Raw genomic sequence first — 13,283 nt, forward strand, 5'->3', positions numbered from 1 at the left:
TGTTAGCACTTGCAGACATATTAAGCCTGTTGGGCCAGCTAATGGAACTGGCTTCATGCCTTTGACGGCATCATAATCAGCAAGATAATTTATTTTTGTTGTTTGTTTTTAAAAGAATAGCTTTTCTAAGTCATTTGCAGCAAAAAGCTTCTTATTTCCAATTTAAAATGAAAAGGCTTTTAATTCACAAGTTACCTAGGGAACACTTTGCTCTCAATTCCTCACTTTTATATATCACCCACATAACAATTTTTAGAAGAGAAGTGGATGCACTGGACCATGAATGCTGCCACATTATTAGCTTTATTTCCTGACCTGTGATGGTAGACACAGAGGCTGGAATGCATGTGAATATGTTAACCTTTTTGAAGGAACAAACTTCCAATCCATTTTATTTTAACCACAAGGGTGCAGTGAACGAATGTGTTTCAATATATGCAAACTTGACCTCCGATTTCACTTTATCTAAGAAGTATTTAGGACTGGGGAATGGCAGGGGGAGTTATCTTGTTCCCTGAAATGTGAAGAGCTTAAATTATTCTGGACATTTTAAAATCCAGCCTTCTGTTGTGATGTGGAAACAGTAGTGCCATATGCAAAATCAAAATGTAAGGAAGTAGTTAGAGAGGAAAAAGGGCATGGAGGAATACCATTTTCTGCCTTAGACTTAGTACTTTAGCCTGAAAGGTTTGCTTCAAAACTTACCCTGTGGAAGAAGATAATTTCATTAAGCAAAGCAAACAGGCATCAGCTTTTCTCAGAGCCAGGCCAGTCTTTGGCCATGGGACAGTGCTTGGCTGGTTTTGTTGTGTGTGTCAGGTCTCACAGAAGGGCTGTAAAGGAGGAAGGAACACAACTGGCCTTTCTCAAGTGTGCAGTGTGCAGCCACGTGCCAATCCCTGGATCTATTCTTAGAGTTCCTAACGCTTTTTCTGTACCAAATCCAGTTTGAGGTAAGCAGGGAGGGGGGGAAGATTATGCGTGCATAAAACTCTTTGGAGGTTGAGTCTTGGTAAAGGGTAGGCCAGGAGACATCTTTCTGATGGCTTGATTTCTCTTGTATTCCTGTCAATGCATTTTAAAAGGCATCCATCATGTTCTGCTCACATTGACCAGAGGAAATGTCACTGCTGAGACTTTGCAAGATGCAGAGAGGAAGGGTTAGCTTTGAAGATGTGTCTCTCTATCATAATTCTACTAATGGAAAAAAACCATTTCAAATTAGTGATATAGAAGGAAGTCTCTTCCAGATTGCTCAGATCAGCTTTTTTGTTTGTTTGTTTGTTTGTTTTTTTTTGTTTGTTTGTTTGTTGTCCTGTGAAATAGTGTGCCATTTTATGAATGGGGCCATGGATTTGGGAAGAAAAGGACCATTACAAGCAGTATTCCTGAGTCATTCCACTTGTTTGTTTTTAGGTTTTTGCTTCTTTGCTCTGCTCTTCTAAAGGTACAGAGTGACAGAAATAAGTAGAGAAGGCTTGTGTAGTTGGAAGAGGAAAAAATTATTCCTTTAGGAGGAGGGGAAAAGACCTTTTAACACCTTTCCTAAAAGGCCATGTATTAATTTGGTGTTCCTAAAAGTAACAGTACATCATCTCAATAAACACAGCCTATCCTGAGCATACGGGACTGTTCTTGGAGTCTATTGTAAGGAGGAGTGCTTTACATTTCAGAATTAAGAGCTGAAAATATGATTGTTCGCATTAATGCAGCACTTGAAGGGATCATCAAGTCTTCTATACACATAATATGGTTTGAATGATAAGAATCTGTGTATCATGTGTAACATGGCACATATTGGAAAGTACTTGTTAGCAGGCAAAAAGCCCTGTTTGGTTCGTCTTCCAGTGAACTTTAATTAGAGTAATGGAGGAAACATTTTTAAAGACACTAAATGGTAGAAAAGGAAATGCAAAACAAATAGATCTTTTTTATCTGCACCTAAGTAGAAATTCACTAATATTCAGCAATCAAAGCATCCTCATTGAAAATGGCATTTCAGAACTTCTGTAAGCAACAGGTGTAAACTGAGCCATGATTTTTCCATTCAGGGGGTTTGACTTGGCATAGAAAGACATCCTGCAGACCACAGCTGGCATCAGGCACAGTTAAAAGATCTGAGGCTGTTAGTGCCTAAACAGCCAGTAGGAATTACATTACATGATGGAGACTGGCTAATATAATTGAGCCAGCTAGTTATTCTGCACGTAATTTAATTATTTGACAAATTGCTTAGAAACACAGTGTTCTTGTTCCATGCTTGTGCTGCACTCATAGTATTAAGAGGCACAGAACTGAGGAATTGCTGGTGGGTATCTAGTGAGCTCAGCAGATAGATAGATTTGTGAGCACGTAAAGGTTTGCTGGTGGGGATGTGGTGGAGTACTGTACGCAGTCATGGGTAGAGCCAAAGGCAACGTAGCAAAGATAGGAAACTGGCTCAGAGATAGCTGGTGTTAAGTGGCTACATTTGTGGCTTAGAATGGTTGGAGAGGTGGCTCTACCGTGCAAGTCCTTTGGAGTTTGATTGCTGGAATGTGTGGGCTGAAAGAAACCTATGAAATGGTTGAGCAGACGGGAGATTTTTTGCACCCCAGGATTATAATATCCTCACGGATGTTGTTCAGCAGTCCTAGGAGAACTGGTGCCAAGTTGTTTTATGGTCACGAATTCAAAGATAAGATAACAAAACCAAACACAAACCTTTAAGCTTCATATAGAAGCCATGTAGCACAAAGAAGTATTTTCCCAGAACTTCGAAGATTTAGGCAGTTGACAAAGCATCTCCTAGAGGCTACTTAAGAATCTGGACACCATCTGGAATGAAACTGGGCTGTAATAATCAAGGACAAATCCTACATCTTCTTGAACAGTACTAGGCAAATATGAAGACTATTTTACCACTTCATTTGTTAGCCTTTCAAAATTTCAGAGGCTGTTCTCAAAAAATCAGCAAAACCAGCAACATATTACAAAAGGCTTGTTATAAATCAGGACAGAAATGCCATTTTTGAAGAAGTGCAGCTAAATGAACTTTTGTATAATAGGGTGCTGCTTCACTACATTGCTTCTTTGGCTGTCTAAACAGTAGAGTAGCTCTTTTTAGGGTGTATTTCAGAGCCCTTGTCTCCCTGGTCAGTCCATATGAGTCATGCAGTAGTTCCCTCTCTGCCTGTTTCTGGGTTTTCTTACAGGATGCAAAGCTTGGAATGGTTCACATTTGGATTTCTTCTTGGCATGCAGGTAGGAGGCAGCCAGGATAGCCGGATCTGGAGCTGGGAGCTGCTCCAGAATCTTTCACTTTAGCTGTAGCTTTCATGTCAAGATTTAATGTTGTCAATCTTACATCTAATTATCAGTTGGAAGAAGTTATGGAATGAAGGGGAATAAATTACTCTCCTAAATTTTTCACTGTCAAGCATAAATTCTTATAATAAGATCATGAGTGTATGATATGAGAGTGCGATGTCCTTACAGCTGAAAAATTTATCCAGTAACAAGATCTTTGGGACTGGCCCAGTGGCAAATTGACTGATGATTTTGCCTTTATGTTATAGATTGTTAACGAGGTTGTCAATGGGTTGATACATTTCCAGGTCGAATGGCATTAGCATAAAACATGGAAAGAACCCTGTTGCCTATCCAAGGATAGCTCTTATGTAGCTCGGCTATGAAAATGATCTTGACAGAATTTCTGCCACCTGTGGCTCCCAGGACTTATGCCTGGTCCACAAAGAGCAGGAGGTTCTTGCTGAGTTTCTCCAAGGCTGGTCTCCCTGTAGCTGTTTACCTCTCAAAGAAACAGCAGCACAGTGGTCTTCAAAAGAAATTTCAGACAGCAGATGACAAGAGTGCTGCCTGAGTATCAGCTGTGCTGGGACTGAGCTTTAGCACTGTAGTGTTGTACCTGGTGAGCTGAGTTGTCAAAGGAATTTATGGAAGCCCAGAATGGACAACTTCTTACTCCTCTGGAGATACCTGGGCCTACAGACAGTGCCAAATTGCTGCTGATTTTAGTGTCCTGTAGGAAACTAGAGCAGATTTAGACATTTGTAGGTCTGAATCTGAAGGACTCATTCAATTTATTAAAAATGAGAGCTCAGAGGGGAAAGAGGGAGCTGCCCCTTTAGTTTTATTAAGCCCTAGTTTAAGCTACATGGAGAATCTCCATATGAATGTCTAATCTTTCTGGAATTTTACTGAGATCTCTGCTGACCGTATTGTACAGAGCAAATTTGTTAGATTAATTATGATTCATTTCATTGAGCAGTTGTTATTTGGGTTAGGAAAAAAAAAACGCAAACGTCCTTTTTCCAATAGTTATTGCTTCACAGTTTTGTAAGACATCATGTTCATGGTGAGATGGCTTAAAATTGAGTGCTTGTGTTCTGTTCTCTCCCTGCCCAATTTTTTATTTTTATTTTTAACTATTTTTATGCCGAGTTCTCACAAGGTGAACAATATATAAAGGTGGAATGACAAGCCCCACCACCAAAGCCATGGCTATAAGTTATATTTCTCCAGCTGGTAATGTAAGTAATACGTTGTTTAAGTGGAAAAAAACCCAACCCTACAAACCCCTCAACTCAACCAGCACAGGTTGGATGCTGAATACTAATAGAGAGCAGTCTGCATCCAATCCCCACTGGGAAAAAAAATATTTGTCAACTCAATTCAAACAGTACATAAATTTGAGGGAGCTGCCATCTGCTGACAGACCCTTCCCCCACCTGCACTGCCTGAAAAATATTCCTTCAGAATATCTGCAGTATGTGGTAGTGTTCCCATCAGCCGTAGCTCGGGATCTGTCTTTCTCTGCTTTCTTCTGTGTTTTCCCCAGGTACTTCCAGAGAATTTAGATTTCACAGGACTGAGGCACCAGAGTACGTCCCTGATCTGTGCTGCAGTAAGGAACAGCCCAGGGCTCTGTTGCTCAGCAGGTCATCAACATTGCATTCAAACCCTCATGTGCAAGTCAGAGCCTGAGGGCTTGAGTTTTGGAGTGACTCACTGCTCCCAGGTGTTGCTGACTACCATGGGGAGCAATGGGTGCACACTGTCTTTGCAAAATGAGAACAGCAGGAAGGATACCTGAATGCATGATACAAAAAAACTTAGTGGCATCTCATGTTGCTTGATGAGAATATTAGTTATTTTTGTCTGTGCTGTTGTGAAAATGCAACGTATGCTTCTATGGGAAAGGGGGGGAGGAGCTGAGCCAACGCGCTCATGTTGGTGGGAGCTTAACATCTTCCAGTGATGTCAGGGGGCTCAGATCAAGCCCTTTTCCATGTTTTTATGGTGGATGGGGAGACTTTTGGTGTGGTAGTGATGCTATCTCTGCTTTGTTCCAGCAGACACACTCCCCTCTTAGGGGAACCTTTGGGGGCTGTATATGACTTTGGGGAACAGGTGGGCAAGTATCCCCCTCCAGCTACCCACTCAAGCAGTCACACATGACAGATTCATGCTTGTAGCACTTCTAGGTTTTATCTGCTCACTAAATTTTATTTCCCCTCTGTGAGTGTTTATATTGCTCAGAGACCGCCAAGGTTCATGTTATTCATTAAAAAAAAAAAAAAAGAAAAGAAAAAGAAAAAAAGGGAGGTTTATTAGGTATTGCAGCTCTATGATTCTTTGATGTTTGAATGCTAATTAAGCTTTGTATTTTCTGGAATAGAGGTGGATCTTAGCTCTGACTTGGCAAAATATCTGGGAATGTATTTTTCCTTCCTTTTCCTCTGGGCTTTAACATCGGACGCGACATTTCATCCCAGAACAATTTTACACTATGCATCATCATGTGTAATATTGTGTCACGCTGTAATTTTGCAAGTGCATGAAATGGCAGGAGGGAGGTGAAAATGGGCTCAATTACACCCAGGAGGGAGAAGAAAGCTCAGCGGAAGGGACCTGCTCCTGGGAGGTAATGAATTGGGTGTCAGCACTTTGCTGGAGCAGAGCGCCAGAGCAGATGGGAATTTATTATTTTAGGGGCTCAGTGGGCAGGCAAGAGGAAAGGAACCAGTCAAATCACATTACTAATGGTCATTTCCGTAGGCTGTGTGTGCACAGGGGATTTAGAAAAAGAAGAGACATTCATTCTAACTCCAGACAGCTCAGTTCTTTGTGGTTTTGAAGGCCAAAAGAAGAACTTGGCCATTTTATCTAGCTTAGAGGGAGAAGTTTTCAAAACAACTTTGTCAACAGCTCTTGGGAAAGGAAGGCATGGAGCTGTTCTGGATGGGAGAGACAACCAACAGCTCAGGGAATGTTCCCCTTTCACAGCATCTCCTTTAGCTGCAGTCAGCCCTGAAGGATCCCCGAAGGACTTGATTTGAAGTAGGCCTTCTTTGTTGCATCTTTGCATGCCCTGACAATTTTCCTCTATTTCTCCCAAGTTGCCAGCACCCTTTTCCACACTCTGTAGATTTTCTTCTGTTTGAGTTTTTCCATGAGCTACTTACTCACCCATGTGGTTCTCCTGCCATCTTTGTCTGATTTCTTACTCTTAGGGATGTGCTGATCTTTAGCTAGCCCTTCTATTTGCTAAACAAAGCTAGAGAACGAGCATCTTATTTCTCAGAACAAGAGATGCTTTCTCAGAGTTATGCTCTGTGTATTCATGGGTGGTATTTAGCATAATTTCAGTGAACTTTGTTACTTCCTTTAACCTGATCCTAAGTTTGTTCCTCCAGGTTAACCAATGCAAGATTTCTTCATTCACTGTACGTTGCAATTATGGAGAACTGAGCATTTCATAGTTACTGAGCCCGTTGCCAAGACTAGCCTCTAAACACTGGCTTTGGTAGACCAGGATGCTTTATCTTGCCTTACTGCCTTCGTATGTGCATTACTACATACAGTGTTATGAGAGGAGTTACTGGATTTACTGTTCTTCTTTTAGATGAGAAAGAATTGGTGGACATTTGTTCTATGGGGAGACATGCTCTTTCACATCGATCTGCAAGATCAGGGTCTTTTTGGAGAGGGTTCTTTTCTGCAGATCTTCTGTTGGAAAGAGTAGAGAGTGTAGGCATGCATAATCCAGGAAGTCTATTCAAACTCACAGTCAGATGTGTTTTGCTGGAGAGGAAGTGGAGGACATATTTTCTTGGTAACTGGTGAAATTCATACAGCTGTTCTTCTCTTTTACCAGCTATCTCTTCAGCACACCAAGACTTTTACACAAGTTCTCTGATGAGACCCAGCAGTAAGTTCTTCTCCCTGTGCCCCTGTGCTCCTGCCTTTTGCTTAATTAACCCATTTTGCAGCAGATTAAGCCCTAAGGGGGATGGCTTAATATGAGCAGTTTTTCTAAAAGTAGAGTCAGGGCTTCAGTGAACTGTTCACCACTAGAAAATCCTATTAGCTCCAATCTTACCCGGTCATCTTACCTTTTCGCACTTTTATTCTAAAATATTCTGATTTAACAATGAATTTACGAATCACTTCTGCTAGACATGGTCTCCATACCTCTCTTTTTCCTGGGATTTGAACAGGATGTGATGGGTCAGATTTGGCATAGTACATACAGACATAACTTCACTCTTCCTTTTTGCCTTAAAAAAGCCACCAAACTTGTAGCTCTGGATCATCTAGAATTCGCCAACGCTGCTTTAGCTTCTCTGAGAAAATGTCCCAATGCCTTATGGGCTTAGAAATGCATCTCACCAGGCATTGCAATCCTCTGCAGGATCGATGAGTGTGGGGTGTCCCTTCTGCACAGCAAAGCAATGACAGTGATCCCTCTGAGTCTGTGCAGGGATTGAGTATCTTACAGGTTTGCAGAATGGCAGCTACTGCAGTGACTAAAGGGGGGAATTGGAGCAAAATTCAGAGTGAGTCAATATTAAGCAATTAGCATGCATGTATTGATATATTATGTTATTGATATACAAGTAATACTATATTGACAAATTCTGAGATGTATCCAGTGTGTTATTTGTTAGCTGCTGTTCTTTACAAGCTTGGTCACTATACTGTGGGAATTAACTCTGATTTTCCGCTCTGTACTATGACCAATCTCCTACATATAGTTAAGGAAGAGCTTCTGCCTGTACATGCTATTGAATTTCCTTAGACACCTGTAGAAGAACATAAAAATGATGTAACTGGAACAGCAGAAGGGTTGGTGAACCAACATAATTAGAATTACTGAATAATTAGGTAGAAATGAAAAAAATGTGGCTCTTCCTTGCTAGGACAGTAAATGACAATTGCTGCCTTTCATACAGGTAAATGCAGCCCTATTATTGGGGAGAGGGCATATTTTGGATATCTGTTCTGTCAGTAAGGATAAGCACATGCCTGGTTTGGTGGGAACATGTCTGCTGGGTAAGCACACAGTCCGTGCCTTTTCCTGCCTTTGCTGTTCCCTTAGTGGTTCAGTTTTGTTGCAATTAGGGAGAGTTTGCAGTCTTGAGCTCTGCTCCTGGTGGGAAAGTTGGAGCCAGAAGCAAGCAGATAGAGTCTGCCAGTAGGAAAAAGCCTCAGAAATCTTCATCCCTCTTGTAAACTCATGCCTAACCTCAACCTTTTGTTGTAGGATCATCCTCAGTGCAAGCTCCGATAGGCTCACAGAGCACAGGAAATTGCAGCACCTTCCTCATGTAGGCAAACATCCTGCCAAATTCTGGTGGTGCCCAGCTCCAACTCCCTGCCCTGGCTATGCAACAGTTCTAAATGATCCTTTACTGCTGTTCCCACCCCCATCATCTCAATAAGTGTCTTTATTTGATTATGAGCCCTAGTTTGTGTGGTAACACTGAAGCTCCAGGGATTATGATTTTTTCATGCCAATCTGGATTGGCATGAGACAGCAGTCTCAACAGGATGAATTACTGTAATACAGGTAGTAGAAGTCCAGAGGCTTTTGCAGGGCATTTGCTGAACTACCAGTTGGGACGAAGAAAGCTTCAGGCAAAGGGACAAGGGAGTGGTGTTGTCCCAAGGTGTTCCAGACATACACCCATATGCATGCACCCTGATGAAGTGATTATCAACTTGAACCTCAGTGCATTTGAACAATGTGTATTTGAGGCTCTTGCTCAGCCTGTAGGAAGGACACAGGTTTTAGCTCAGCTAAAACCAAGGGTCAGGGCTTCAATCCAGGCATCTGAATGGGGAGAGTAAACCTCCTGCCTCCCTGCTCATGGGCATGCTGTGGGTATACATGCTGGCTTTTGTCAGTGGTTGGCTGTTCTCTTTTTATGCCTTTGATAGAGGATTTCTTCCCACCTTCTGCAAGCTACTCAAGGAGTAACTTCACCTTGCAGCAGAAGACACAAAGGAACGTGCTCCTAAAGCTTCATTCTTCCTACCTGCTGACCTACCTCTGCTATCAGAAAAATGATATCTTGCCATGGCTGTGAGGCAGCTTACCTGCACAGATGAGGCTTTGAATGTGGAGCCTCTGGCTGCTTGGGGGTCCTGCTGGGCCAGGAGGTGATGAGATCCTGGGAACGCAAAGGATCCAAGAAGGCCAAAAGCACTGCAAGGGGTTAAACACAGGAATGTGCACTCCTGAAAGTCTTGGGGTAGGGGAGTGGGGGGAATGGAAATGATGTGATAATTCAGGGCTATTGGATCTAGCCTTCATTCAATTACCATGCTTAGTTAAGTACTGCACAGTGAAGTGAAGACTGCAGTCTGTTAGGATGGATGTTACTATAAGTCTTTTAATTATGAGGTTGCTCATATGCCATTTTAACATATGTAGAGTAACATTATCCTTCTTTTGTAGGTCACTATTCTCATAAGTCTGGCTCTTGCATTCCTTGCCTGCATAGTGTTTCTTGTGGTATACAAAGCCTTTACTTATGACCACAGTTGCCCAGATGGATTTGTTTATAAGGTAAGAAACTTCAGCCGGATGAATTGCCTGAGATAATGATAGACTCTAAATGACTACATGGTTACAGTCTGGTCTGCTTTTTTGACCAGACCAAACAGAACATTTGGCAAGAATGTGTTGAAATGGGAAAAGTGTTATGGGAAATGTGGGGTTGCATCTGCTTCCATCAGCTACTGTTACACTGTAATTGTTGGGATTAGCTTTGGTGAACACTACAGACAGATGTTCAGGAACAATCCCTCCTATTTGTGAATAGATTTATTGCAGCTGGAATATCCCATGTTTGCTTCCCACACATTGAAGGGACCAAGGTTTACTAGCATACATTTTAATGCAAGGCAAGCTCCCAGAGTGCTGGCACTCCTTTCTGGAAGAAATCCAAATTTGCCTATTGTGCTCATTTATTGTGCTTTTGAGCATCTATCAAGAACAAAAGCATGCAACCTAGTTGCTGAAAACTTTCTGCCCTGCAGTTTTATGTCAAATACACAGAACTATTTGCTTGCTCTGTTGAGATTAAAAATAGTAATAATAATAATTGCAAAATAGGTCGCTCACTCTTTGCTACAAATGAACTCATAAACACACAGGAGGCTTGACCACACTAAGAATGGTCTGTGAGCTGGAAAGTAGTGTAAGCTTATTTGTACAGTAGCTATTGTGAATCATTCTCTTCGGTTGTATAAAAGTGAATTTAGGACTTCAGACGTGAATTTCAGAATCAGATCCAAACCCGAACTTCTGAAAAGATTAAAGGCTTTGAACTCGGATTTCTGCTAATCACATTGATATGGGAGCTGGGTTGTCTCATCATTTAATAATAATAATACCTGGGGCCTTTTATATCACTGGTCCTACTTGGTGAATGCCATCCTGTCTGGTATTTTTACTGTTTCATTGCTCTTTTACAGCTGTTGCAAAGTGAATTGATTTATCTGTGCAGTTCTTAGCACCCAAGTAGTGTAGAGGAGACACACTGGCAGTGTCTGCACAGCCAAGAAACTCTGACAAGGGCCGGGCAGTTGGGCCATGCTTCCTACCATCCTTCCAAAGTGGTTATCCTGCAGGTCAGGGACAAGGCATAGCAACAGAGCTGCACATCTGCAGCTTACTCTGCCTCTGTCTGTCCTCTGCCTGGCTGAGGATTAATTCTGAACTTCACTCTATGGAGCTATCTCTGCATCAGGACAGAAGCTGCCCCATGTACTCTAGTAGGACTCCTGGCAGGGACGTCGGTCCTTGTATGTGCCAGTAACACACCAAACCCCTCAAATCTTCATTTTACAGCCCCATTTCCAACCCAGCCACGAAATCTGCCTACAGTCAGGGTTGCCAGTAGCAACAGGCTTGAAAGGCTGCTGCTGAGTCTAAACTTTGTGCATTCCCACATGGCTGCTGAAAGGCAGTAGGGGTTGTGCAGCAGATGCTCTCACTGCAGCATATGAGTCAAACTTCATCTACGCAAGCACCTAACAACGAGATTTTTAAAAGGAGAGCCTAAGGCTGATAGGACCCTTCTTTACTTCTCTTGCTTTCTCCTCCTTTCTAGCATAAGCGGTGCATCCCGGCCTCCCTGGATGCCTACTACTCCGCACAGGATTCCAACTCCCGGGGCAGGTTCTACACCGTCATCAGCCACTACAGCATGGCCAAGCAGACCAGTTCCCGGGCTGTATCGCCCTGGCTGTCCTCAGGGTCAGTAAACCATGAAGCCAAGGCTGCCAAAACAGAAGGTCATTAAAATTAACGAGTGGTGATGGGCGAAGTGGGAGGGTGGGGGGGACAACATCGTGTCTATACTGCATTGCTCTAATTGAGAGTGGGTGCTGTGCTAGCAGCACGATGGGAATAAATAAGACCCAAGTGCGGGAGTCATCTTAATGGATATTTCTTTTTGTGCATTGTTCTCGTTGATTTGTAACCGAGTCGAGCTCTTGTACAAAGGCATGTTTGATGTTGACTGTACCTTACGATGTAAAAATATTTTTAAATCATTGCTTAACTATTTGTTAGAAAAAGAAATTAAAAAACAAAAAAAGCAAATTAGATAAACAGCCAGAGAGGATAAAAGCAGCAAAGGGAATCCTACAAAACATTGCCATTGCTGGAAAGCTGTGACTCAGACTTAACGTGCAGTTGAAGAATAGCTGAAACCCTTTTAAGAGACAGGATAGGGAGAACCTGTCAGAAGGATATTGCAGTGTTGTTTAGCTTGCCAAAGGGGGGATAACTGGTATCAAACTAAATCCAGTATCAGTGTGCATTTGCTGAGAGATGCAAATATCCCCTCCTCCCTCAAACATGCACAGGTGTAAAAGAACATGCACACACACCTGAACAGGGGCTTATGCAAATCCAGGAAGATCCAGGCATTCCTAAAGAGCTGTCACTGCTCTGGTGATCTCAACTGGGCTCTGAAGTCCTGGCTGGTGTGTGGATGTGGAGCAGGATAAAAACTGCTGTAGTGAAAGCAGGAGTGTATTTGTGAGCACAGAGCTGGTGGCAGTCAGAAGATCAGGGCTTTACCTACTTCTGGCATGGATTTCCTGAGCGACCTTTAGTAAGTGATGTGGGAGGGGGTTGGCCATAGCATGCTCTCAGAGTAGAAGGGTCCCTTTGGATCTCTGCTTGTATACCCAGACCAGACCCCAAGCTTAGACCAATACCAGCTGGTGTTAAACATCTTCTCCCCACAAATGGCAGTTAAAACGGAGTGGTGGGACTTTAAAAGAAGGGATTCTGTTATTCAGAGCCACCACTTGGCTCATTATTGTGAGGTTATGCTGCTTGGCAGGAGATGCTGAGCAGCAGGAGCAGAGTGCAAGGTTTATGTCGTGCTAAGGCTGCTTTTTTCAGATTTGTGGCTAGACTGGGATGGAAATTAGGAACTGACCCCTTCTTCCCTGCATTGGGCAGTTTTGTCCTCCATTTCGCATACATAGACACTAGAGGGTGTAAATCAGGGCAGAACTCCTCAGTCCTAACAGGCATCATGATAAATAACTGTATAGTGTAGCTAAAAATGTAGTGCCAAATGTCATTGTCTGATTTCCTATCCTCCCTTCTCCTTCCATCTGTAAATTCATTTCTCTCTCAAAATGTACAAACCACTCCCTCCACCAAAAATCCAAACTCCAGCAAACCACTGAACAGTTTATAATTTTGTGGTGTATTTTTTGTCAGTAGGTAGCAGAGACTGAAGTATTTTTTGGTGTAATTCTTGAACTTTTCTGACGGGATTAAAATAAAGCTAGATGTGACTGAGTGTCTCTGTGGCTTGGGCAGGTTTCTTTGGTGACATGTTGGGAGGTGGTGGTGGGGATGGTGATGGGTGCAGGTCTGGAGCTGCAGAATGAGGCTGAACCCATTACTCTATTAGAGTCCTATTTTTCTTTTCCCAAATGTTTTGACATGGAAACTAGGCAAA

The 13,283-nt window shown here is 42.5% G+C and overlaps 1 protein-coding gene across 1 annotated transcript in view; it reads left to right on the forward strand.

Moving 5' to 3' along the window:
- Positions 1-11,597, forward strand: part of NSG2 (neuronal vesicle trafficking associated 2) — a gene marked incomplete at both ends in the record, with an annotated part of 33,530 nt that extends 21,933 nt beyond the window's left edge. Inside the window, 2 exons of the mRNA XM_079542631.1 lie at positions 9,746-9,856; positions 11,406-11,597. Of these exons, the coding sequence (XP_079398757.1) occupies positions 9,746-9,856; positions 11,406-11,597 (303 nt within the window). The remainder of the gene's footprint in view (positions 1-9,745; positions 9,857-11,405) is intronic.
- Positions 11,598-13,283: the final 1,686 nt, after the last annotated feature.

The sequence above is a fragment of the Tetrao urogallus genome (assembly GCF_951394365.1).
Source record: "Tetrao urogallus genome assembly, chromosome: 14".
NCBI classification, from domain to species: Eukaryota; Metazoa; Chordata; class Aves; order Galliformes; family Phasianidae; genus Tetrao; species Tetrao urogallus.